The sequence below is a fragment of the Takifugu rubripes genome, chromosome 22 (assembly GCF_901000725.2).
Source record: "Takifugu rubripes chromosome 22, fTakRub1.2, whole genome shotgun sequence".
Taxonomy (NCBI): Eukaryota; Metazoa; Chordata; class Actinopteri; order Tetraodontiformes; family Tetraodontidae; genus Takifugu; species Takifugu rubripes.
This window is the reverse complement of record NC_042306.1, coordinates 14996331-15021126: the sequence shown is the minus strand read 5'-3', so window position 1 is coordinate 15021126 and position 24796 is coordinate 14996331. Positions and strand designations below refer to the sequence as shown.

Here is a 24796-nt window from a genome sequence, read left to right as displayed (position 1 = left end):
ACAACAGGACACCAAGCAGATTATCGCACTGAAGACAGTTTAGCGGTGTCTTAAAACCACAAGTAGAAACAGGAAAGTGACCTGTTGTCTCACTGCTCATACTTCTGTCACCATGTCACCAATGCACGTACTGAAGCTGACATTGTTACCATGACAACCAATCTGGATAGAATCTGATTTGATCACTTGCAAATAGTAGTGCGGTTACTCGAGCTTCAAGATGAGATTTGAGCAACAAATCGGATTTGCCTGCAGTTCAAAAAGGGTTGTTCACCTCTCTGAGGTCTGGAGGGCTGGTGTCAAACTGATGTCCTTGTTTCAGCAAGGACAATTAGGGGTTTCGTTTTTCGAGGAGGCGTTAAGCCCAGCCAGCACAAATACACAACTGGACTGCCTTAAAGTTTTCAGCAGTGCACAAGATATTGTTTCTGTGCGGGGCAATGACCTCATATTGATGGTCTGATCTCTCAAGAACAACCTTGAAAATCACCAGCAAAAATGGGCAAAAATTTACCTTTCAGGGTTACGGGGAGGGTGCGGGAGCCTATCCCAGCTTCAGACTGTATATATGTGAGATTTATGGTTTTTATTTATAAAGTGTGTGTATATGTGTGAGTGCACCTAGCATAAAGGAAAATAGTACAGTCTTAGAAGAGTAAAAAGTAACAGAAAATGAGTGAGATGGAATTGCTTTTGATAATTATTCTTCTCTGACACTTCTCTAAGTGGAGTTTTGACACCAGCAGTAATAAATGACTATTTCAGGATGGTGTGTCAGAGAGCCGACAAAGCGAGTGAACTCGCGTGTGGAAATCACGCACTGCTCATCATCAAAAAATCAATTAATAAAACATTGCCAAAATAGGGAATTATGTTCATACACTATCTTCAATGACTTTGTCCATTGAGATAAGTTCTGAAATCTTTAAAATGATATTTGGCTGTAAAAATTAAAACTGTTTAACAAGTGAAAACAATGCCAAAATAAGAAATTAAGAGTTTCTGTTATAACCTCAGAGATATAATTGTGTTCTTTAAAAATAATTCTCAGGATCTCGTTAAAGCTACAGATTAATGATTATGCTGACTATGAGAATTCAAGGTAGTTTTCTCTGTCAACTGGACTGGGTTTCTTCTCTTGAAGACGTTTCGCCTTCTATCCAGAAGGCTAGGTGAACGACCCGACGAACGACCCTGCTAACGACTCTCAGGTGACCACCCAGATCATTAGCATGCTAATGGTCCACAGGGGCTATATATTTTCAAGCTCTCTCCCCAGCGATTTCAGAACTGAAGAAGCCTTCTGGATAGAAGGTGAAACGTCTTCAAGAGAAGAAACCCAGTCCAGTTGACAGAGAAAACTACCTTGGATACAATGACCTGGATGACTGAGAATTTACACAAAGTGGAGTTTTATTAAAAGCAGCCAGAAGAACCTTCCAGAAGGACAACCATTTCTGCCGCACTCCCTCAATCAGGCTTGTATGTTAGAGTAGCCAGACAAAAGCCACACCTGAGGACAAGGCATGAGAAAGCAAATTATCTGGTTTAATGAAACCAAAATTGAACTCTTTGGTTAAAAGGCTTTGATGAATGCAAATGCTTAAACTTGCTTTGAGATGCTAAACCTTTTATTGAGATGCTAAACCTTATTGCTTTGATTTGTCAAAATAAAACCATTTAATAAAACAGTGCAATGGTACAGTTATTATATTAGTTACAGACAAATTATTTTTAAAAATAATTAACAACCATTAACAAAATGAGCAAAACACCACAAGTAAGGGAATTTGTCCTGAACAATATTCACCCACTCGTTCAGTCATTCCTGGAAAGAACAACGGTAGAACAGTTAAAGCTACAAATTAATGATTTTGATGACTATGAGAATTGGCACAAAGTGGAGTTTAATTAAAAGCAGCCATTGTGAAAATGAATAAATCTTAATAAAATTTGTTTTTATATTGAGGCTTTTTAGTTGTAATTGTCTTCCGAGTTCACATAATATTACTGAATATGACTGATGTCAATGTAGTTAAAAGACATTTAAATTAGCGGGACACTGAAAACATGTTGCGTCCTGTTCAAAACTATACTGTTAAGGTTTTGGGTTTTTACAGGACCCAAAAGCAGGCAAAACGCAGTGTAAAACTTCAAAAACAAGTCTTTATTCAAGAGCAAATTTAACTGGCAGTCCTCCTGGACCACAGGGAATCACTCGGTGATGTTATATTTATGCATTCAGTTGATTGGACATGATATGGAAACAATACACCCATCTATGGCTGGCAGAGTGCAATCCCAGTCGTGGACTCCAAGGAATTGTCTGAGTGTCCCTAGGTACAGATTATGTCAGAGGGTAAGAGGAAAGTGGAACCGTTGAGGCACTTTCAAGAACTGGCTGCCAGACAATCTGAGCATTCGCAGTAGAAGGACCTTGGTCAGGGAGGAGACTAACCACCTGACGGTTGCTGAAACAGAACTCCAGCACTGTGGTGGGGAGACAGAACCTTCCAGAAGGACAACCATTTCTGCCGCTCTCCCTCAATCAGGCTTGTATGTTAGAGTAGCCAGACAAAAGCCACACCTGAGGAAAAGGCATGAGAAAGCAAATTATCTGGTTTAATGAAACTAAAATTGAACTCTTTGGTTAAAAGGCTTTGATGAATGCAATTGCTTAAACTTGCTTTGAGATGCTAAACCTTTTATTGAGATGCTAAACCTTATTGCTTTGATTCGTCAAAATAAAACCATTTAATAAAACAGTGCAATGGTACAGTTATTATATTAGTTACAGACAAATTATTGTTTAAAATAATTAACAACCATTAAGAAAATGAGCAAAACACCACACGTAAGGGAATTTGTCCTAAACAATATTCACCCACTCGTTCAGTCATTCCTGGAAAGAACAACGGTAGAACAGTGGGAGTCCTTTGTTCTTGGTCGTCCTGACGATGCCACAACAATTTTAGTGGCAGAGTTGGTTCTAGAAATCATCGCAGCTCTGTCCACCTCCGTTTTAACAACTTTGAGGTCGAAGACACATACGTCTGAGGAGCGCGTCCTGACTAAGCTGAAAAAGACTCTTCCTCGGGTATTGTCAAAAGCTTTGGGAATTCAAGAGGAAGAAGACAATGATGAATTAAAGACCTTGACGGACACAATTCAGAAGGAGGTCAGAGAAAACTTGAACTCTTCACGCGCCATCTGTAAAAAAGGTACCTCCATCCGGCGAATCACCCCGACCTCCAGAATCAATGTCATGATTGTCCAATTTGTGGAGCTTTTCAAAAAGTTTTCAAATAAGATCAGGACTTTTATTGGCCCTCGTCCACATAAAATTAGTAATGAACGTTTTCCAAGTTCAAGAGATCCTTTACTTGATGAGGACATCAAATCGCCCATTGCGGAGGGGATCAGGAGGGAAATGAACTATGAGTTTCAGGACATCTTCAGGCCTCTGATGGCAGATCTTCCAGAAGCTAAATGTAAGGAGTTACATCATGAAATATCGGAGGAGATTAAGATTGCGGCTAAAGAAATAAGCACCTTGTCTAAGAAGAGCCCAGAAACAATTGATGTCAAACCTGTAGGAAGAAAAATCGAATCGTTTTTCGCCAAGTGTTTTGCCAAAGTTAGCCTAATGCGGATATTTGCCAAGTTGAAGATAAAACATCCCATGCTGCAGGCTGAAGCCAAGAGTGAGTCAGTAGAGACGATACTGGAGAAACTTTCAGCTCGGTTAATAGATAAGGAAGATGACAAGGCTCAACGTGAGGATGCCTTAGTCCAGGTGTTCACAGACTTGTCTGGGAACAAGGTCTTGGAATTCAACCAAGAACTGAGTAATGAAATTTACCGCCACTCGGTACCAGAAGCTGCTCCTCCCTCAGTTGAGAGGGAGGTTCAGAGTGAAGTCCATGCAGACATTAGGAGCAAAGCTTGGGTCTTTATGGGTTTAATGAACTGGTACCTGAAGACTCAGGTAAACTGGGTCATTGACAGGGTGACGGTGCCTTATGTGGACCAATCTGAGAGGAACAAGTTGCCAACACCAGTCAATAGTAATGAAGACATTGCTCACCAGGAGGCACAGCGAGCTAAAAACAAATCGTATTTAAAGTTTGTCATCCAGAAGGTCGTTTACACGGTGTGCTCGGATGCGAAGATGCTGCCAGCAACAATCTCTGATTTAATCAGCAACCTGGTAGAAATCATCTGGGAAAAAGTCAAAGATAAGCAGTTTTACACAGACTCTGAAGTCTTTAAGAATCTGGAGAAGAACATTAAGAAGCTGCTCTACAAAGTGTTGGGCTCCCCTGAAAAGGTTATCTTTTTAATCAAGTGTGGCGATCCAGTCGTTGTTGAACAAATCATGTTGATCATCAACAAGCGCATGCTATCACCGCGTAAAAAGAAAAGTGTGATCTGTAAGCTTTTCTCCTCGCTGTGCAGTGCAATTTCCAGGGCTTTCAAAGCTAAGAACAACTTTATAGTGCGTCACGCACTAACTAAACCTCATCCTCATGATCAAGACGCAATTTTCATGGAATTCTTTGGATATCAATGACAATGAATATCTGGAGGAACTATCCAAAAGTAAATGAACCCATCTTTGTTCATACACTATCTTCAATGACTTTGTCCATTGAGATAAGTTCTGAAATCTAGAAAATGATATTTGGCTGTAAAAATTAAAACTGTTTAACAAGTGAAAACAATGCCAAAATAAGAAATTAAGAGTTTCTGTTATAACCTCAGAGATATAATTGTGTTCTTTAAAAATAATTCACAGGATCTAGTTAAAGCTACAAATTAATGATTATGATGACTATGAGAATTGGCACAAAGTGGAGTTTAATTAAAAGCAGCCATTGTGAAAATGAATAAATCTTAATAAAATTTGTTTTTATATTGAGGCTTTTTAGTCGTAATTGTCTTCCGAGTTCACATAATATTACTGAATATGACTGATGTCAATGTAGTTAAAAGACATTTAAATTAGCGGGGCACTGAAAACATGTTGCGTCCTGTTCAAAACTATACTGTTAAGGTTTTGGGTTTTTACAGGACCCAAAAGCAGGCAAAACGCAGTGTAAAACTTCAAAAACAAGTCTTTATTCAAGAGCAAATTTAACTGGCAGTCCTCCTGGACCGCAGGGAATCACTCGGTGATGTTATATTTATGCATTCAGTTGATTGGACATGATATGGAAACAATACACCCATCTATGGCTGGCAGAGTGCAATCCCAGTCGTGGACTCCAAGGAATTGTCTGAGTGTCCCTAGGTACAGATTATGTCAGAGGGTAAGAGGAAAGTGGAACCGTTGAGGCACTTTCAAGAACGCTGCCAGACAATCTGAGCATTCGCAGTAGAAGGACCTTGGTCAGGGAGGAGACTAACCACCTGACGGTTGCTGAAACAGAACTCCAGCATTGTGGTGGGGAGACAGAACCTTCCAGAAGGACAACCATTTCTGCCGCGCTTCCTCAATCAGGCTTGTATGTTAGAGTAGCCAGACAAAAGCCACACCTGAGGAAAAGGCATGAGAAAGCAAATTATCTGGTTTAATGAAACCAAAATTGAACTCTTTGGTTAAAAGGCTTTGATGAATGCAATTGCTTAAACTTGCTTTGAGATGCTAAACCTTTTATTGAGATGCTAAACCTTATTGCTTTGATTCGTCAAAATAAAACCATTTAATAAAACAGTGCAATGGTACAGTTATTATATTAGTTACAGACAAATTATTGTTTAAAATAATTAACAACCATTAAGAAAATGAGCAAAATGCCACACGTAAGGGAATTTGTCCTGAACAATATTCACGCACTCGTTCAGTCATTCCTGGAAAGAACAACGGTAGAACAGTGGGAGTCCTTTGTTCTTGGTCGTCCTGACGATGCCACAACAATTTTAGTGGCAGAGTTGGTTCTAGAAATCATCGCAGCTCTGTCCACCTCCATTTTAACAACTTTGAGGTCTGAGACACATACGTCTGAGGAGCGCGTCCTGACTAAGCTGAAAAAGACTCTTCCTGGGGTATTATCAGAAGCTTTAGGGATTCAAGAGGAAGAAGACAATGATGAATTAAAGACCTTGACGGACACAATTCAGAAGGAGGTCAGAGAAAACCTGAGCTCTTCACGTGCCAGCAGTGAAAAAGGTACCCCCAACCAGAGAATCACCCCGACCTCCAGAATCAATGTCATGATTGTCCAATTTGTGGAGCTTTTCAAAAGTTTTTCAGAAAAGATTAGGACTTTTATTGGCCCTCGTCCACATAAAACCAATGTTGACCGTATCCCAAGGTCAGAAGGCTTACTTCTCGAGAACAATATATCACCCATTGCAGCGGGGATCAAGGAGGAAATCGACTATGAGTTTAAGGACGTCTTCAGTCCTCTGATGGCAGATCTTCCAGAAGCTGAATGTAAGGAGTTACATCATGAAATATCGGAGGAGATTGAGATCGTGGCCGTAGAAATAAGCACTGTGTCTGAGAAGAGCCCAGAAACATTAGCCGTCAAACCAGCTGGGAAAAAAATCAAAGCATTTTTTGGAAAGTGCTTTGCCAAAGTTTGCCTAATGCGAATATTTGCTAAGCTGAAGAAAAAACTTCCAAAGCATGAAGCCAAGAGTGAGTCAGTGGAGACAATACTGGAGAAACTTTCAACCCAGTTTCTGGATAAGGAAGATGGCGAGGCTCAACGTGAGGATGCCTTAGTCCAGGTGTTCACAGACTTGTCTGGGAACAAGGTCTTGGAATTCAACCAAGAACTGAGTAATGAAATTTACCGCCACTCGGTACCAGAAGCTGCTCCTCCCTCAGTTGAGAGGGAGGTTCAGAGTGAAGTCCATGCAGACATTAGGAGCAAAGCATGGGTCTTTATGGCTTTAATGAACTGGTACCTGAAGACTCAGGTAAACTGGGTCATTGACAGGGTGACGGTGCCTTATGTGGACCAATCTGGGATGAACATGTTGCCAGCACCAGTCAGAAGCGATGAAGACGTACCTCGCCAGGAGGCACAAATAGCTCGCCATGAGGCTAAAAACAAATCGTATGTAAAGTTTCTCATTGAGAAGGTCGTTTTCACGGTGTGCTCGGATGCAAAGACGCTGCCAGCAACAATTTATGATTTAATCGGGAACCTGACAGAAAAAGTGTGGGACAAAGTCAAAGATAAGCAGTTTTACACGGACTCTGAAGTCTTTAATAATCTGAAGAGGAGCATTAAGAAACTGCTCTACAAAGTGTTGGGATCCCCGCAACAGGTTGTTTTTCTCATAATATGCGAAGATCCGGCCGTCGTTGAGCAATTTATATTGATCATCAACAAAAGGCTCCTAATGCCGAGAAAAAATATAAATATGATTGGAAAGTTCTTTTCCTCGCTGGGCAATGCCCTTTACAAGGCTTTCAAATCCAAGAAGAACTTTGTATTTTGGTACGCATTAAGTAAACCTGAGCTTCAACATCAGGACTCCTTTTTCCCAGAAGACTTAATAGCTTATTGAGAATGAACAGCTGGAGGAACCGTTGGATTATCGTATAATTAAGATTTGCAGCCTCATCTCGTCTTCTTAACCACTTTATCCATTTCAGGGTCACAGGGAAGGTACACAATGGGCTACGGCAGGGTCCACTACTGCATGAGTAGCCAATTCATTGCAGGGTCCCTATATGAGTATTTGTTATTTCAGTAGCTTGTTTAACAAAATCATTAAAATGTCAATTCAGGATTTTTTACGTGAGGCTGAATGTTCAAGTCAGCATGTGACATTGAAAACTTGTATACTACATTGAATACCTACAGTATTTACTATATTGAAGGTTGGAGCAATCAGAGGTCAGCCCATTTCCCTTTTTCTGAGCAGCACGGTAACTACTCAAATGAACAAAGTAGCAGTTAAAACCATCCGGCATGGATTTTGCTTTCCAACAATTCTGCTCTGAAAGTTTGAAGTCGTCTTTAGCCTATTCAGCCTTCAGCCTATCATCAAAACAACAGATTGTAATGAAATAAATTACAAAATTCTTTGGAAAATAAATGAATCAGCTCTGGTATATTCTTCTCTGTGTTAGTAGATGTGTCAGACATAATGAGTGCACAACGTTACTCAAATTACAAGTAATAATTTCTATATGTGTGTACTGTATTTTCTGGACTATATGTCGCTCCGGAGTTTAAGTCGCACTAGCCAAAAAATGCATAATAAAGAAGAAAATAGAAATATAAGTCGCACTGGACAATAAGTCGCATTTTGGGGTAAAATTTATTTGATAACATCCGAGATTGGATTAGCATGGATTAGCAATAGCGTTACGGTATGCTAACGTAACAAATTCAGCTACATGACCCACAACGAACTGAGTACGTGTCTGCTTTGTTAACGTAACATATTAAAAGTTATTCAGATAAAGAAAATACGGTATTTGTAGTTCTATGAATCACAGGTTGAACCACAAGTTAGAGTCATTAGAAGATATTCAAAACTGCTCTATGGAAATTTCTAGAATTCAGTGTAGTCATATTCAGAATAGCTCCATTTTGCGTAAATCCAAGAGCCGTATACTCAATAAGATGGAGGTAAAAATCGCTTCAACTGCCATTTTCTCATGGTCTTCGCTCTCATCACATTTAACGGGATAAGTAGGGAGCTTTTTTAGCATTCAGCATTGAGATGTGAAAGAGCGCACAGTTATGATTCATCTTTATGTGCATTCTATGGAATATATTTGTCAACTTGTACATTTTAACATAATGAGGACTGAATGTAGTTTTTGAGCTTCCCAAAATGTCATTTTCTAAAATTGTCTACTGGCCTCAATACTTCGTATCAGTTATTAGAATACCAAAGTGCTGCTCAGCAACTTGCTGGCATCGTTATAGCTTTAGTTTTCAAATTTTATTCTCATTTATTGTCATCTTAATCTTACAGGTTGCTGTATAGACACTTTAACATTGACAGTTTTGCAAATACAAGTCTCAAGGCTGTGTGCTTACCCAGCATGAGTCTGGTCCTGCTCAAGGTTTCTTCCTGTTAAAGGGGAGTTTTTCCTTGCCACTGTTGCTTGTTTGGGGTCAGGCCCTGGGATTCTGGAAAGGGCCTAGAAACAATTTGGATTGTAAAAGAAGCTATATAAATAAAGATTGATTGATTGATTGTGTTCGCATGCTTACATGGGTGGTGTTTTAAATGATTTCTTTTAATACTGTTTTAGATATCAATCCCTGGGTAAATGCCTGCATTTCTGTCTGCACTACTGTTGTACACCTGAAATGGCAAGAAAGACGATTGGTTGAGCGATTGACAATACGCGTGGTTGAGGTGGTTTTCCACTACACCATGTTACCACCTCAAGAAGACAGAATTCCTGATACAATAGAGCCTTTCCTACAGTTTGTGCAAAATCTATTTGCAGCATGTCTTTACCCAAAATACACATGTTGCAGCATGCAGCTGTAACATGTAAAATTTTACCAACAACATTAGTTTAGTTCCCCAAATATTGCTGACATCGTTTATGTTTAGGTTTTGCTCTCATAATCGGAGCGAGGTAGACCCAGGACTCGGTAGGCCTGGGAGCTCCTCGGAATACTCCCAGAACTGCGGGAGGAAGGGTCTGGGGCGGAGGGAATTCTGGGCATTCCTGCTGAGGCTGCAGCCTCAGTGATCCGGTCCAGATAAGTGATAGGTGAGATTGCAGCAATCGCAAAATTGGATCAGAGAATGGAGTTCGCATTGATGGCTACCAAGCCACTATGGCCCAGAAAGCCTTTGTGGTAGGTGATTCTCCCGCACAAGATGGTCTCTATGGACCTTTTCAGGAGGTAGAGACATCCTGTGTCCTTCACAATGACAATAATCTGATAGTACAGAGCTGTGAGATGGTCACTCCCAAGTTTTTGAAGGTGTCTATTCTTTCTACTACTCTACTACGACACTTTGGGCTTTTTCACCTTGCAGCAGTAGCAGCTCTAAGCTCCCACATGGCTGTTTTACCTCTCATACATCATTGCTTCAGAATACTCAGCAAAGGAGTGACTTCTCAAGAATTTTTGTTTGTTGTTGTTGATGGCCTTATATTAATTTGCAAAGTTCATCATAAGTGTACAATGATCCCTGATCAGTGAACTTTCCAGAGTATGACCTACTTCATGTATGTGCTTCCATTAAAGATGTGCACTTACACCTTTGAATTTCAGATTCAGATTCCTTTATTTGTGCCACAACGGGGAAATTTACGGCGCAAAATCCCTTCAGACATCTGTCTCTGTTGACAGGATGTCCAGTGAGAATGTGACAGGCAGGTACATCAAGGTCATCGGCGATTTAGCGGGGTGACACGGGACACCTTTCCTATTGCAGGTGACTCGCGTCGTCCCTCTAACTTGGTTAACCAGCATAGTACATAAAACTCCTCCTTGGGCCCTGTTTACGCGGCAATGTTTTCCACATCCGTAGCAAGAAGGTTCCCGATGCAGACAACTACCGTATTTTCTGGACTATATGTCGCTCCGGAGTTTAAGTCGCACTAAAAAGAAGAAAAATAGATATATAAGTCGCACTGGACTATAAGTTGCATTTTGGGGGAAAATTTATTTGTTAAATCCGAGACCAAGAACATACATTTCATCTTGAAAGGCAATTTAAAATAATAATGGATTAGCAACAGGCTGAATAGGGTTACGGTATGCTAACGTAACACATTCAGCTACATGACCCACAATAAACTGAGTACGTGTCTGCTTTGTTAACGTAACATATTAACAGTTATTCAGATAACTATAGAATAAAGAACATCCGGGCAAGTTTACCAAACAATCAAGTCTAACTCCATAGACGAAGCACCGCTTCTTCTTCTGCGTTGCTAAAGGAACTTGTTTCTCAGGTACACATGCCTAGAGCGCCCTCTTGTGGTTGTCAGTGTGAAAAAAACGAACCTGTGAAATTCTGTAATAATGTATTTATTTACATATGTCCCTGTGGAGTACAAGTCGCACCCCCTGACAAACTATGAAAAAAAAGTGCGACTTATAGTCCGGAAAATATGGTACTTATAGAAAGCGATGCAGGTGCACGGCGAGCACCACACTGCTGTAAACAAACAACAAAGTTTTGCATCGGACCAATGACAGTGGAGTTGCTTCTACGCAACCATGAACTCGTAGTTCCAGCCATAAAGACGATTCTCCCTGTTAGCTTATGCAGCAGCTAAGGGGCTGTCTTGGCTACAGCTGAATTCCTGCAGATATCCCAACAAGCTGGATGCAGGTGCAGAGAGTCTCATCTACCCACCATCAATGGACGCACAGATGAAGCTCACACATGTAGAAGGGAGAATAGAAGCGCTATGCTGCTGTCATTAGCATGCGTGTCTGGATCGGCTGTGCTGGGGTCGTCTTCCTCCCTCTGCTTAGTTTCTTTGTGTCTTGGAAGTTGAGCTAAAAACTATTATTAAAACTAGAATGCTTCTGCACCAACCTCTAACACGACTGTCAGCATTTCAATACTTTTGCTTTAGAAAGTGGAAAATGTGAGTGCTAATTTCTAAATGTATCTGCAACAACAGAGACAAAACACCTGAGGATGTGATGTTGTGTTCAGTGTTAAGGGAACGTTTTTAAGCTTAAATAAGCTGACAAAATAGGAAAAAAATCAAGTTATATAATATAAAATAATAAAATCAAGTGACACAAAACGTTTCTTTAAAACATGTTCAGCATTCAGCACTGTAAACAACACACGCACACCCACCCACACACACACACACACCCACTCACACACACACACACACACACACACACACACACACGCACACACACACACACACACACACCCTGCATTATTTCATGCTTCAAGCAGAGGAAAACACCCCTTGGGAACCATTTTATCATTATTTGATGTTGAGAAGCAGCTGAGCCTCCTAAAAGAGGCTATATGAAGAAAAAATGTAGGAAACTTTAAAAACATCAGGTGGGCCGAGACCTTGAAATAGAATCTCAATGCAGCACGAAATGGGAAAAGAAATGATTGTTGAGGTCCGTTCAAGGCTGATGGAGGAAAAAGGCTGCAGGGTTCTGGATGTATAATTGGACAATGTATAATTCTTTCTATGTAGGAACACTTATGTATTTGTAGTTTATGACGTGCATATTTTGAATCGAGCAACACAAACTATTGCTAATGTCACCTGTTTTCTACCACACAGAGAACTATTCTGCCCCTCCAGATGTCACCAGTTACACCAACAACACCTCCAGTTCCACCACATCTGATGGAATTCATGTTGAGAGAACTCCGGGAACTCCGGGAACTCCGGGAACCGCTGCCCACAAGCAGGCCCCCAAGTACGGCAACGCCGAGCTGATGGAGACCGGAGACGGTGAGTTTAGGCCGGCAGGTTCCACGAGTCTTTCAAACGCTTCATTAAATGATGCCGTTATTTTTAAAGCGGCTTGTTTGATCTCGATCTGGATAATTATTGGAATCCCAACAAATCTCTGGATACGGCTGGTTGTTGCACTACTTTTCCATTTCAAACAAGCTCGGCAGCTAAACTCTCAGACTTTAAAGATGTTTGGAGTCTAAATGAAAGAAGAAACTAACAAAAGTCTGACATTTTTCTACCAATCACAGCGGAATCGGCCAATTAAAACAATCAATCACTGTTGTGTTGCAAGTTCTGAAAGAGTCCAAATCCATTCAGTGATCTACTGCGTGTGGAAAAGAGGATTCTACGTTAAGTGTGACTGAAATTCAGAGTTTGGGTCGGACCTTTTTACTTGAAAGAACAACACAACTAACTGAACACTTTAAAGCTCAAAGGTAATTAAGGTCATTTCTGCTTGATTGGTGAACATTTCAGTCCCTCCCATTTTAAACACGCCCCTTTTAATCAATAAAATAAATTGGACAATTTGAATTAGTTTTGTTTGGACAACCAAGAATTTTGAATTTTTCTGCAAACTCGGCAGAATGTCACAGTATAAAATAAAAACGGGGGTGTTTCATATCAACCGCTCTGACGTCAGGTCCACCATATTCCCCAATGACACTTGATCTTTCCAGTAAATCCAAAGATAAAATGTGGCTGTGAACCGAGTCGGACCCTGACACCAGCTGAAGGTCTGTTCCTTCGCCTCCCCCTCCAGGATGGACCTCCTCCATCACTGACTGTCCTCCTTTAGAACCTTGTAGTTCCTCTTGAAGGGAGGGTTGGCTTCAATGTTTGCTCGTCTTCAGGCGTTCCTGTCAGCAGCAGAGTTTCGGCCAAGATCCAGCAGCTCGTCAACACTCTGAAGAGACCCAAGCGGCCGCCGCTCAGGGAGTTTTTTGTGGATGACTTCGAGGAGCTCCTTGAGGGTAAAAATCAATCGGTTTAATCGTGGTTTGAGGTTTTAGTAGGTTCTTAATGCGCTCTTTTTCTTGCCTTCCAGTCCAGCAGCCTGACCCCAATCAGCCCAAGGCCGAGGGGGCCCAGATGGTGGCCGTGCAGGGCGAGCAGCTGGGCGTGGTCACCAACTGGCCTCCGTCTCTGGAGGCGGCGCTGCAGAGGTGGGGGACCATCTCTCCAAAAGCTCCGTGTTTAACAACAATGGACACCAACGGCAAACCTCTGTACATGCTGACATACGGTGAGTTCAGGGCACTTCTGGAAACACCGTCAATCTGTAGTTTTTGGTTAAAAAAGCTCAGTGCGTTAATTATTAATAGTGAGTGACATCATCTGTAAAAGATGGATCCAACGTTCTGCTTGGTTGATCTGATCCACGATGGTGATGCATCGTCATTATTCTAGCAGTAGTTAGCCTAGTAGTAGTTAGCCTAGTAGTAGTTAGTCTAGTAGTAGTTAGCCTAGCAGTAGTTAGCCTAGTAGTAGTTAGTCTAGCAGTAGTTAGCCTAGCAGTAGTTAGCCTAGCAGCAGTTAGCCTAGTAGTAGTTAGCCTAGTAGTAGTTAGCCTAGTAGTAGTTAGCCTAGTAGTAACAGCAGCTTTGTACGTTTCGTCCACTCAAAACCCAAGATGGTATCAAAGTGTGTGTGTGTGTGTGAGATAATAGGTGTGTGTGTAACCGTGCTGATTTCTGAGGAGTGAGATTGTAGCAGATAGTGTGAACGTTCCCAAGATTGTGAAATGTCTCCAGCCAGCGTGCTGGAATCCTCCGCCAGAGACGCCGACACGGTGAGCCTGTGTGTGTGTGTGTGTGTGTGTGTGTGTGTGTGTGTGTGTTCCTCTCTTTCAGCTCTGCACTGTTTTGATGTTAGCTGACAAGGACAACCTTGTCTTGTCTCTTCCTGTCCAGTTGTCCCCCCCCCCCCAGAACTGAGAGAATTTGATCGTAAATTTTCCTGCGGTCCCTAAACTCAACACTCATCACGGACAGAAACATTTTCCTGCTCTTGGTTGGGTGTGAGAGCTTCTCAGGGCTCATCTGATCATCGTTCATCACATTGGCGATGACGATGGTTGTGTGTGATCTGTTTTGAGCTTTTTCGTTATTTGGAGTGGTTTTGTTGTATGACTACAGCTTCATCTCCATCTTTACAGCTTCTGACAAGCGTTCACGCCTGAAGAGGCGGAGCTTGACTAAATTAGCCAGCAGCATTAATTAGCTCCTCACATACCGACTCATGTGGACGGTGTCGTTACACCAGCAGCTACAATCAGAGTCTTATTGACATCGTTGCTTTAATGGTCACAAATAAGCAGCTACCAAATGCGCCGCTGCTCATATGAACCCTTTCATCTCCTCACCTTTCCAAGTGTTTGGTTCTAAAGATGCGAGAGGCCGTCTGTGGCCTGTTTGTCTCCTCTGGAGATCTTTGCTTCGCTCTGATTCTCGGTCGTTTTCTGAGAACCGCAGCTGGTCAAATATTCAACCTCTTCCTTCTGATTAATGACGTAGAGGACGAGTTGAGAGGGCAGAGAGACGAGTCTCTGGGCACAGCCGCCACCGTTGGATGTTCCTTCAGGGTTTGGCTCATCGTGTATCTGCTGTAGTTTCTCTCTGAGCTCTGTGGGGATTGTCTCATCTTTGCCGATGCTGTTCCTCCTGCTCGGTATCCCGGTGGGAATTCTGATGAACAGGTGAAAAACCTCATTTAATCTGAAGAATTCACCCTGAATTCTTCATGCAGAACATCAGCAGCTGCCAGATGGCTTCAGGAGAAGGATGAGCCGGATGGGTGCTGATGGGAAGATTTGATGATTGCATCTGTCATGTGTTAAATGCATCATGTCCCTCAGGAACCTTCAGGTTTTCTGGACTGATGTCTTGTAGAGTCCTGATATCATCTTCTCCTCACAAACGTGCTCTTCACTGACATCACAGATCTTCCCGCTGGAGATAAGACTTACAAACATGTCTTGGAGTCACATTTTCTGTCCGACATAAATATCTCTCTGCATTTAAGGGAAAGTGAAAAGCTCCTGTGTTTATCTTCAGGAAAACTGTGGTCCAGAAGTGTGAAGGTGGCCTACAACCTGCTGCACAAACTGGGAAACAAGCAGGAACCACTGGTCAGGCCTGGAGACAGGGTAAGTCCCAAATGTAGCAACCACCACCTCCTCAGCCTTCGTTCCGCTCCACACGTGACCTAAAGGTGGCGCTGAAGTTTGGGAGCCCGCTTCCCTGTTTGAGTCCAGAAGTCTTCAACTTCTCATCCTCGTTTCAGGCTTCATTTCCTGCTCGGCTGCAGTCGTTCAGGCTCCGCCGCCGGCGTCTCGGCCGGATGGGCGTGTTCCACCACGGAGGGGTTTTATAGTGTCGCCCAGGGTGAAGAAACGGGTTTTTCAGAGCACAGCTGTTAATATCTGGACTGATGTCAGGTTTTAGTAGCACTTCAGAGCTTCAGTCAGGCGGAGAATCACATCACAGTAGAACCGAACGGGTTCTGTGGTCGACTGACGGGGAACCAGACACCCAGCACCTGACGTCAGCTGGCCTCATAAACTGGGCCTCCATGCTGGGCTTGTTCTAGCTGCTCCTGTTCTAGCTGCTCCTGTTCTAGCTGCTCCTGTTCTAGCGGCTCCTGTTCTAGCTGCTCCTGTTCTAGCGGCTCCCGTTCTAGCGGCTCCGTTCTAGCGGCTCCCGTTCTAGCGGCTCCCGTTCTAGCGGCTCCCGTTCTAGTTGCTCCTGTTCTAGCGGCTCCCGTTCTAGCTGCTCCCGTTCTAGCGGCTCCCGTTCTAGCGGCTCCCGTTCTAGTTGCTCCCGTTCTAGTGGCTCCCGTTCTAGCGGCTCCCGTTCTAGTTGCTCCCGTTCTAGCGGCTCCTGTTCTAGCGGCTCCTGTTCTAGCGGCTCCTGTTCTAGCGGCTCCTGTTCTAGCAGCTCCTGTTCTAGCTGATCCTGTTCTAGTTGCTCCTGTTCTAGCGGCTCCTGTTCTAGCGGCTCCTGTTCTAGCGGCTCCTGTTCTAGCGGCTCCTGTTCTAGCAGCTCCTGTTCTAGCTGCTCCTGTTCTAGCGGCTCCTGTTCTAGCGGCTCCTGTTCTAGCGGCTCCTGTTCTAGCGGCTCCTGTTCTAGCGGCTCCTGTTCTAGCAGCTCCTGTTCTAGCTGCTCCTGTTCTAGCGGCTCCTGTTCTAGCGGCTCCTGTTCTAGCGGCTCCTGTTCTAGCAGCTCTCGTGTTTTGTGCTGAATGTGCTTCCATTAAGGTTACATCAGAGTAGCTCAGATCCTAAATGGATCCCGATTGGAATCCAGAATGTTTTATTGTTTACGTGTGTGTTCCCAGATGGAACGTTGGGGCATTTTCTGCTCCTCTGAAGTAGTTTAATATCCTGATGTGAGTCTTTGCTCCTCCAGCTGCTCACGTGGTGGCGGCCCGTAAAAGCCTCATCACACGACTCACTCCTGCACTTAAGGGTTACAGTTTCAACCTCATTCCAGACACACACACACACACACACACACTTATTCCGATACATTTGTGTTGGAGCTGTTACGCAGCACTTACCTTGGGTTTGACTGTTATCAGACTGAGCCAGCATGGCTGAGCGTGCAGGAGGTGAGACAACGTATGAACCTTTAAACCTGATCTTTGATCCACGCGTCCATCGCTTGTTGAGCAGGTTGTGTCCAGCTACAGTCGGTCAGGCTCCAGTCAGAAGGGAAACAACAGTTTTCTTTCTTTTGGGTTTGTGATGGTGCTCACAGCTTTTTTACCTCAGTAAACACATCATCTTCATTTACAACTTCACCTTCGTATTCTGTCAGGAAAAAAGGATCTTCGAACGCGTTTTAGCTCCGGTTTTTCCTCTGTTTCCCATTGGACCTTCCGGTCTTCTGCCTGCTGCTGTCTGCAGGTGGCGCTAGTCTACCCCAACAACGACCCGGCCGCCTTCATGACGGCCTTTTACGGCTGCTTGCTGGCTGAAGTCGTCCCGGTGCCAATAGAAGTACCGCTGTCCAGGAAGGTGAGCACCACCTGATGCTGACCTGTGTGAGTTCTGCTACTCCGACCTTTTTAACCTTGACTCACGGAGGTTCTGTGGTGGCGTGTGTGTGTGTGTGTGTGTGTGTGTGTGTGTCTGCAGGACGCCGGCAGTCAGCAGATCGGCTTCCTGCTGGGCAGCTGTGAAGTAACGGTGGCTCTGACCAGCGACGCCTGTCATAAAGGCTTACCCAAGAGTCCCACTGGGGAGATCCCACAGTTCAAAGGTCACACACACACACGCGCACATACACACACACACACACACACACCTGTCAGGGTCTCTCAGATCAATGAATGAATGAGCAGGTGACGGTCTGACAGGGAGACTTAGGAGATGAGTTTGTGAAGAGCAGCTGACAGGAAGGAAGAAGACACACGAGCACCCGACAGTCCAGAATCTCCCACTGATGAATCACCTCGGTCTGATTTTACTAATGGAGCTATAAATAACTCCCCTCACCACAGACGGTGGTATTAAGGCAGAGTGCTCTTTTTATTGACCAGCAGGATATTAACTGCTCTCAGTCACGTGGTTGATTGGAAAGCATCCATGACAGCGCTGCATACTCAGAATTCAGTCGTATGAAGTCAGTAAAAAGATCAATAAGTTCGTCTGCATTCATCTGAGCAGCCTGGAGGTGCCTCAATGGCTCCATCTGCTGTTTGGGGAGGGGCATTACACACTGGATCCGATTCCTGTCTGTCTTTCCGTCCAGGCTGGCCCAAGGTGCTGTGGTTCGTCACAGAGTCCAAACACCTCTGCAAACCACCGCGTGACTGGTTCCCACATATCAAGGACGCCACCCAGGACACAGCCTACATCGAGGTACATCGACCTCAAGACTGAACATGATTCACAGACTTTCCTCCTCCTTCGTTTCATGTTGTTTTAAATGTTACTTTTCATCATGGGTCCAGTATAAAACCTGCAAGGACGGCAGCGTCCTGGGTGTGACGGTGACCAGGACAGCCATGCTCACACACTGCCAGGCCCTCACACAGTCCTGCTCCTACACCGAAGGTAACGCGCGCACACACACACACACACACACACACACACACACACACACACACTTGGCTTAGCTGATGTGATGCTCCTGCCTGTCGTCCTGCAGCAGAGACAATCGTGAATGTTTTGGACTTCAAGAAGGACGTGGGGCTCTGGCACGCTGTCCAAACAGTAAGACACGGCTCAAATCTTGAGAATGAAGGAGTGGAAGTGGTAGCGGCACTAATCTCGTCTCTCCTCACGTGTGTCAGAGCGTGATGAACATGATGCACGTCATCAGCATCCCTTATGCCCTCATGAAGGTCAACCCTCTGTCCTGGATCCAGAAGGTCTGCCAGTACAAAGGTAGTAGAGACCCCCCCCACCCCCCTATGATCAATGAACAGGAGACAATCCTGCTGAGTTGTGACACTTTTAATTCTTACAATCACTCTTTGATTTTAATGTTATTGGATGTGTGACGTTCCACGTGCAGCTAAGGTGGCCTGTGTGAAGTCCCGGGACATGCACTGGGCCCTGGTCGCTCACCGGGACCAGCGGGACGTCAACCTCAGCTCGCTGCGCATGCTGGTGGTGGCTGATGGTTCCAATCCCTGTAAGGACTGTCAATCCCAACACTGTCGCCTGTTACGCTCCAAATGTACCCTGCCAGACAAAACTCAGGGCTCAAATAAGCAGCCTGAGAGGAACTCCTAACGATCGTCCCTGTTTGCTTCTGCCTGCGTCACCTTCAGGGTCCATCTCGTCCTGCGACGCCTTCCTCAACGTCTTCCAGTCTAAAGGGCTCAAGTCAGAGGTCATATGTCCCTGTGCAAGCTCCCCCGAGGCTCTGACTGTAGCTATAAGAAGGTCCACACACACACACACACACGCACACTGACAGAAACACATGCACACAAATACACAAAATAATAAACCCCTTATTTAACATATATTTTAGCTACATTTGTTATTCCCACCAACCCGAATCCCGGGCCGATACAGGGATGCAGGACCTCCCTCCACCAGCTGTGCTCTGACCTGATTGGCTGTTTCTGCTCCTCCAGGCCCCTGGACGAGGGCGTGGCTCCTCCCGGACGTGGCGTTTTGTCCATGCAGGATCTGAGCCACGGCGTGATCCGGATCGACTCGGAGGAAAAGCTGTCGGTGCTCACGCTGCAGGACGTGGGCTCGGTGATGCCCGGAGGTGAGAGCGGGGACACGGGTCCCCGGGGCGGAGGCAGAAAGATGCTTGAACCCTTTGGCGTCTCGCCCGCAGCTCTGATGTGCGCGGTGAAAGCAGAAGGAGTTCCACACCTCTGCAGAGCTGACGAGATCGGAGAGCTGGTGGTCTGCACGGTTGCCACGGGGACGTGCTACTATGGGCTGCCTGGTATGACCAAGACCATGTTTGAGGTGAGTGTGAGACAATTGTTTTTGTGTTTTTAATCTCTTTTGAGCCTCTTAATGGGATGTTTTAACTTCCCGCAGGTGTTTCCGGTTTCGAACGGTGGCGCTCCGATCAGCGAGTTCCCCTTCACCAGGACGGGCCTGCTGGGCTTCATCGGACCTGCGGGGCTCATCTTCGTGGCGGGGAAAATGGACGGGTTGATGGCGGTTGGAGGACGACGGCACAGCGCCGACGACATCGTGGCCACGGCGCTCGCCGTGGAGCCCATGAAGTTCGTCTACAGGGGCAGGTACGGGAACGCCGGGTCCTGGTGTAGCACAGGAAGCCGACAGAACAAGAGCGTCACCTGTGGCTGCTGCCTTTCAGGATAGCCGTGTTCTCCATCACGGTGCTCCACGATGAACGCATCGTGGTGGTGGCCGAGCAGCGGCCCGACTCCACGGAGGAGGACAGTTTCCAGTGGATGAGCCGAGTACTGCAGGTACTCACGGATCAGGTCGCCTGAGGGGGCGCGTTCACCTGAGTCACCCTCCATCTTCCTCCCTGCAGGCCATCGACGGTATTCACCAGGTGGGGGTGTACTGCCTGGCTCTGGTGCCCTCCAACACGCTGCCCAAGACTCCTCTGGGTGGCATCCACCTGTCAGAGACCAAGCAGCTCTTCCTGGAGGGGGCGCTGCACCCCTGTAACGTGCTCATGTGTCCGCACACCTGCGTCACCAACCTGCCAAAACCGCGGCAGAAACAACCAGGTACGCCGGGGCTGCCGCAGCGAGACGGCTGTGGCCCCTTCGTCTCCTCTCCTCACCTCCTCACCTCACCTCACCTCCTCTCCTCTCCTCACCTCCTCTCCTCACCTCCTCTCCCTCAGAAATTGGTCCAGCCTCTGTGATGGTTGGGAATCTGGTGTCTGGGAAGAGGATTGCTCAGGCCAGCGGCAGGGATCTGGGCCAGATGGAAGACAATGACCAGGCAAGGAAGGTGTGTGTGTGACGGTGTGTGTGTGACGGTGTGTGTGAGTGAGTGATCACCACAGGCTCACGTGTACTTTTATCTTTTCAGTTCCTCTTCCTGTCAGAGGTCTTACAGTGGAGAGCACAGACCACACCAGACCACGTCCTGTACACTCTGCTCAACGCAAGGGTGAGGCACCCTGCACACACACACGCACACGCACACACACACACACGCACAAACACACACGCCATTGTCATGTCACAATTTCTGTTCCTGCATCTCAGAGGATCACGTGATCATCACCAAAGCCAACTATCGCCATCTTCGTCATCATTTTAAAGGTGTGTGTGTGTGTGTGTGTGTGTGTGTGTGTGTGTGCGTGCGTGTGTGCGCATGTGTGTGTGTGTTGCCTCCTCCAGGGTACGATCGCCGGCTCTCTGACCTGTCTTCAGCTTCATAAGAGAGCAGAGAAGATCGCCGCCATGCTGGGGGAGCGAGCTCATCTCCAGGACGGCGACCACGTGGCGCTGGTGTACCCTCCAGGTAAACACCAGTTCAGACCAGTCTCCTGTCTCCTGTCTGTGTGACTGGTGTTGTGTCCTGACCGTCTCTCCCGTCCTTCAGGCGTCGACCTCATCGCGGCCTATTATGGCTGCCTTTACGCCGGCTGCGTGCCCATCACCGTGCGCCCGCCCCACCCTCAGAACATCGCCACCACGCTGCCGACGGTCAAGATGATCGTGGAGGTGAATCATCTTCATTTCACGCTACGCTAACGATCCTGTCAACAGCATCGTGATGACATCAGCCAGTTGAAATGAAGGAATGGGAGGGGCCTCGTCCCTCCGCCGCCATTGGGGGCGGAGCTGTGGCTCGGTTGTTGGTGGTCGTCAGGTTGTTGCGCTGTGTGTCTGCAGGTCAGCCGCTCCGTCTGCGTGATGACCTCACAGACCATCTGCAAACTGCTCCGGTCCAAGGAGGCGTCCGCCGCCGTCGACGTCCGCACGTGGCCTCCAGTCCTGGACACAGGTACACCCCCCCCCCCCCCCCCCCCCCCACACACACACACACACACACACCCTGCTGAATCCTGCTGTGAGCCACATTATTGCAGCAGGTTGTTGCTTCCTTTCAGATGATTTGCCAAAGAAAAAACCTCCTGTGCTGCATAAACCGTCCATCTCTGACGCGCTGGCGTACCTGGACTTCAGCGTCTCCACCACGGGCATGCTCGCTGGAGTCAAGGTGCACACACCCCCCCCACACACACACACTCGCTGTTTGTTGCTGAACTGAACCCCCTTCTCCTGCTCAGCTGTCTCACACCTCCACCAGTGCCTTCTGCCGCTCCATCAAGCTGCAGTGCGAGCTGTACCCGTCCAGGGAGGTGGCCATCTGCCTGGACCCGTACTGCGGCCTGGGCTTCGTCCTCTGGTGCCTTTGCAGGTCAGATAATCACCAACGGAAGCACAAACGTTCAGCAGAATCCTCCTTTCGAAGCTTTTTGGTTGCTGGTTCGAACTCTCTGGTTCCTCTCCGCAGCGTCTACTCGGGTCACCAGTCCATCCTCATCCCTCCGTCCGAGCTGGAGGTGAACCCGTCTCTCTGGCTGTCGGCCGTCAGTCAGTACAAGGTCCGGGACACCTTCTGCTCCTACAGCGTCATGGAGCTGTGCACTAAAAGTCTGGGCCTGCAGACGGACGCTCTGAAGGTCGCCCTCCTGAGAAGCTCTGACGCAACCGCTCACAGAAGGTTTGGTGCTGAATTTTTCTGATCTTCAGTCTCGAGGGTTGGACTTGTCCCGGGTCCGGACGTGTGTGGTGGTAGCGGAGGAGCGTCCCAGGACGGCGCTGACGCAGTCCTTCTCCAAACTCTTTAAGGACCTGGGCCTCCACCCCAGAGCTGTCAGCACCTCCTTCGGCTGCCGGGTCAACCTGGCGATCTGTCTGCAGGTGGGTGGACGCCTTTCTGCTCCGTCCCGCTCGGTCTGGTCCAGGTCGGCCTGGAAGTTGTGGATTTTAGGAATGGCGAACTAGACGTTTGGACGTTTCGTGTTGAACTTGACCTCCTCGTTCATTAATGCAGATTTGGGGTTTTTACTGTAGTTTTCTGACCTCCACGAAATGGACCTGCGAAGGTTTGTGAGGGTTGTTTTTGGATGAAGCTCCACCTGAGGAGCAACAGCTGAAGTTTGTCAGAGACGCAGGAAACCGGGTTTTTGTTGGTCGGCTCGTTTTTAAAGATTGTCGAGTTTACGGAGCCGTCGGCTGGTAAACTCCAGAATCTTAGATCAGCGTTCTCCTCCTCACCCTCCTCATCCCAAACCTTCAGATCTTTCAGCTTCATCTTGTCATTTCTGGTTATATTTTTAAGAGTTCAGGTGTCATTCTCAACCTCAGTTTCCATTCATATTCATGGCGATTGTGGAATTTCTAATTTAGTGTCAGATCCTTTCTCTTCTGGCTCCAGATTTTAGATGATAAATGTTCCCACATAAACTATCAGCCTCGTTAACTTGATTCAGTTCTTCAGCCTCGGGTTTGTGTAACCACAGACTAAACTAACCACAGACTAAACTAACCACTGATGAACCAACGCTGCCTGAACTCCTCGAGTCTCGGTTGCTTGTTTTGTTGAGTTTTCCTATTTTTGACGTCTTCCTTCTGTCCTTCCTTGTTTGAATCATAACTCCGCCCACATTTCTCATACTTGGTTTTGTCTCCGCCCCCCGTCTCTGACTGCTGCGGCAGCCTCACAGGCTGGGAAAGCTTGCTGACCAGGTAGGGAACCGACACCCACCAACAACCGCCACCTCCACCCCGCTTTCAGCACGTCACTCTTCAGATGTAGACAGAACTTTAGGATTTTTCCGCGTCTCGTTAATCTCCTGTGCTGTTTGAGGTTTTCATGACGGACGAAGCAATTCTGCTTGGTCACACCAGCGACTCTGCTGACGGTCTTTAAAATCAACTCACAGAAAATCGTGGTCAAAAGGCTTCATTGATTTAATGTGAACCATCAAGACACAATCCACAGGAGGCCACCAGCACCTTCAGGATGTGAAGGGCTTTTTTGTGTCTCGCTAAAGTTCACGTGAATGAAATCTCTGGTTTTTGCTGCTTCTGGTGTGACCAGGCAACGCTGGCGGCGCCGTAGCGGATCCGTGAGGATCTGGTCTGACTCCCAGCATGCCGCTGTGTGTGCGGTGGTGGGCTGGTTTGGTATGGTGGAGGAAGACAACGGGGTGCTTGACCTGTCTTCTGATTGGCTTTGAGGTTTCCATGGATACACACATGCAGAAGAACCTGAACAGTTTTCTGGTTTCCCACTCGAATGTTTAAGCGTTTCTCTTTTACTGCAACGTCCTCCTTTTTCCTTCGGGATCAGCGCTCCTTTCCCTCCTCTTTCCTCTGTTTTGCATGTTAATCACATCAGTCTGATACGTTACAACACTCAGGTGTGTCGGGTTTACTGTGACTCCGCCTCTTCTACCTGCTGCTCCTCACTAAAAAATCTTGTGGGATTCGTTGTGTGGAGAACCTGCTTTCTCACGCACACACACACACACACAGACAGCAGCTTTCGTTACACTGCCAGTAAACGTTGGCGTGTTTCTCAGGGCACCTCGGGACCCGACCCCACCACCGTGTACGTGGACATGAGAGCGCTGCGACACGACAGGTGAGTCAACAACCCACGTGTTCACCTGGCAACGTGGCGCCGACCTGCTGATGATCGATTGTGTTTTTGTTGCGCAGGGTCAGACTGGTGGAGCGGGGGTCGCCACACAGCCTGCCGCTGATGGAGTCGGGGAAGGTGACACCCCTCAAAGTGTTCTGTTTCCCTACAGCTAAAGTACGGAAGGAAAAGCAATGTTTTTGTCTTGGGTTTTTGCTCAGATCCTGCCGGGTGTTCGAATCATTATCGCCAACCCAGAGACCAAAGGACCAATGGGAGAGTCACATCTGGGGGAGGTAGGCGTCACTTTTCTACTC

At 46.4% G+C, this 24796-nt stretch overlaps 3 protein-coding genes across 9 annotated transcripts in view; all 3 read left to right on the top strand.

Annotated features, from left to right (window-relative positions):
* Positions 1-24796, top strand: part of LOC101063024 (disco-interacting protein 2 homolog C) — a 58019-nt gene that overhangs the window by 30708 nt on the left and 2515 nt on the right. For 5 of the 7 annotated variants that reach the window (XM_029831079.1, XM_029831080.1, XM_029831081.1 and 2 more), the window contains 30 exons: positions 12227-12400; positions 13261-13380; positions 13455-13652; positions 15463-15554; positions 17316-17426; positions 17547-17670; positions 18163-18272; positions 18365-18467; positions 18562-18626; positions 18707-18800; positions 18931-19050; positions 19190-19304; positions 19502-19641; positions 19714-19850; positions 19926-20134; positions 20212-20326; positions 20395-20596; positions 20716-20825; positions 20907-20987; positions 21221-21344; positions 21426-21547; positions 21719-21830; positions 21937-22046; positions 22117-22247; positions 22344-22512; positions 22583-22753; positions 23552-23581; positions 24421-24482; positions 24560-24617; positions 24701-24775. In XM_029831079.1, coding sequence (XP_029686939.1) covers positions 12227-12400; positions 13261-13380; positions 13455-13652; positions 15463-15554; positions 17316-17426; positions 17547-17670; positions 18163-18272; positions 18365-18467; positions 18562-18626; positions 18707-18800; positions 18931-19050; positions 19190-19304; positions 19502-19641; positions 19714-19850; positions 19926-20134; positions 20212-20326; positions 20395-20596; positions 20716-20825; positions 20907-20987; positions 21221-21344; positions 21426-21547; positions 21719-21830; positions 21937-22046; positions 22117-22247; positions 22344-22512; positions 22583-22753; positions 23552-23581; positions 24421-24482; positions 24560-24617; positions 24701-24775 — 3584 coding nt within the window. The remainder of the gene's footprint in view (positions 1-12226; positions 12401-13260; positions 13381-13454; positions 13653-15462; positions 15555-17315; positions 17427-17546; positions 17671-18162; positions 18273-18364; positions 18468-18561; positions 18627-18706; positions 18801-18930; positions 19051-19189; positions 19305-19501; positions 19642-19713; positions 19851-19925; positions 20135-20211; positions 20327-20394; positions 20597-20715; positions 20826-20906; positions 20988-21220; positions 21345-21425; positions 21548-21718; positions 21831-21936; positions 22047-22116; positions 22248-22343; positions 22513-22582; positions 22754-23551; positions 23582-24420; positions 24483-24559; positions 24618-24700; positions 24776-24796) is intronic. The other 2 variants (XM_029831076.1, XM_029831077.1) reach the window with 2 other exon arrangements.
* On the top strand, positions 1345-5010 carry LOC115247954 (uncharacterized). Its single transcript, XM_029831083.1, has 2 exons — positions 1345-1852; positions 2927-5010. Exons 1-2 carry the CDS (start codon positions 1763-1765, stop codon positions 4571-4573), a joined length of 1737 nt encoding a protein of 578 aa, XP_029686943.1. The 5' UTR covers positions 1345-1762; the 3' UTR covers positions 4574-5010.
* On the top strand, positions 5528-8223 carry LOC115247956 (uncharacterized). The gene is made up of 2 exons (XM_029831086.1): positions 5528-7070; positions 7616-8223. The coding sequence occupies exons 1-2, from the start codon at positions 5788-5790 to the stop codon at positions 7668-7670; spliced, it is 1338 nt and encodes a 445-aa protein (XP_029686946.1). The 5' UTR covers positions 5528-5787; the 3' UTR covers positions 7671-8223.

Coding starts and splice junctions, on each gene's coding strand:
- LOC115247954 (XM_029831083.1), top strand. CDS start 1,763: ATGAGCAAAACACCACAAGTAAGGGAATTTGTCCTGAACAATATTCAC. Junction 1,853..2,926: donor AAAGAACAACGGTAGAACAG/TTAAAGCTACAA, acceptor ACGGTAGAACAG/TGGGAGTCCTTTGTTCTTGG.
- LOC115247956 (XM_029831086.1), top strand. CDS start 5,788: ATGAGCAAAATGCCACACGTAAGGGAATTTGTCCTGAACAATATTCAC. Junction 7,071..7,615: donor CATGAGGCTAAAAACAAATC/GTATGTAAAGTT, acceptor TATCCATTTCAG/GGTCACAGGGAAGGTACACA.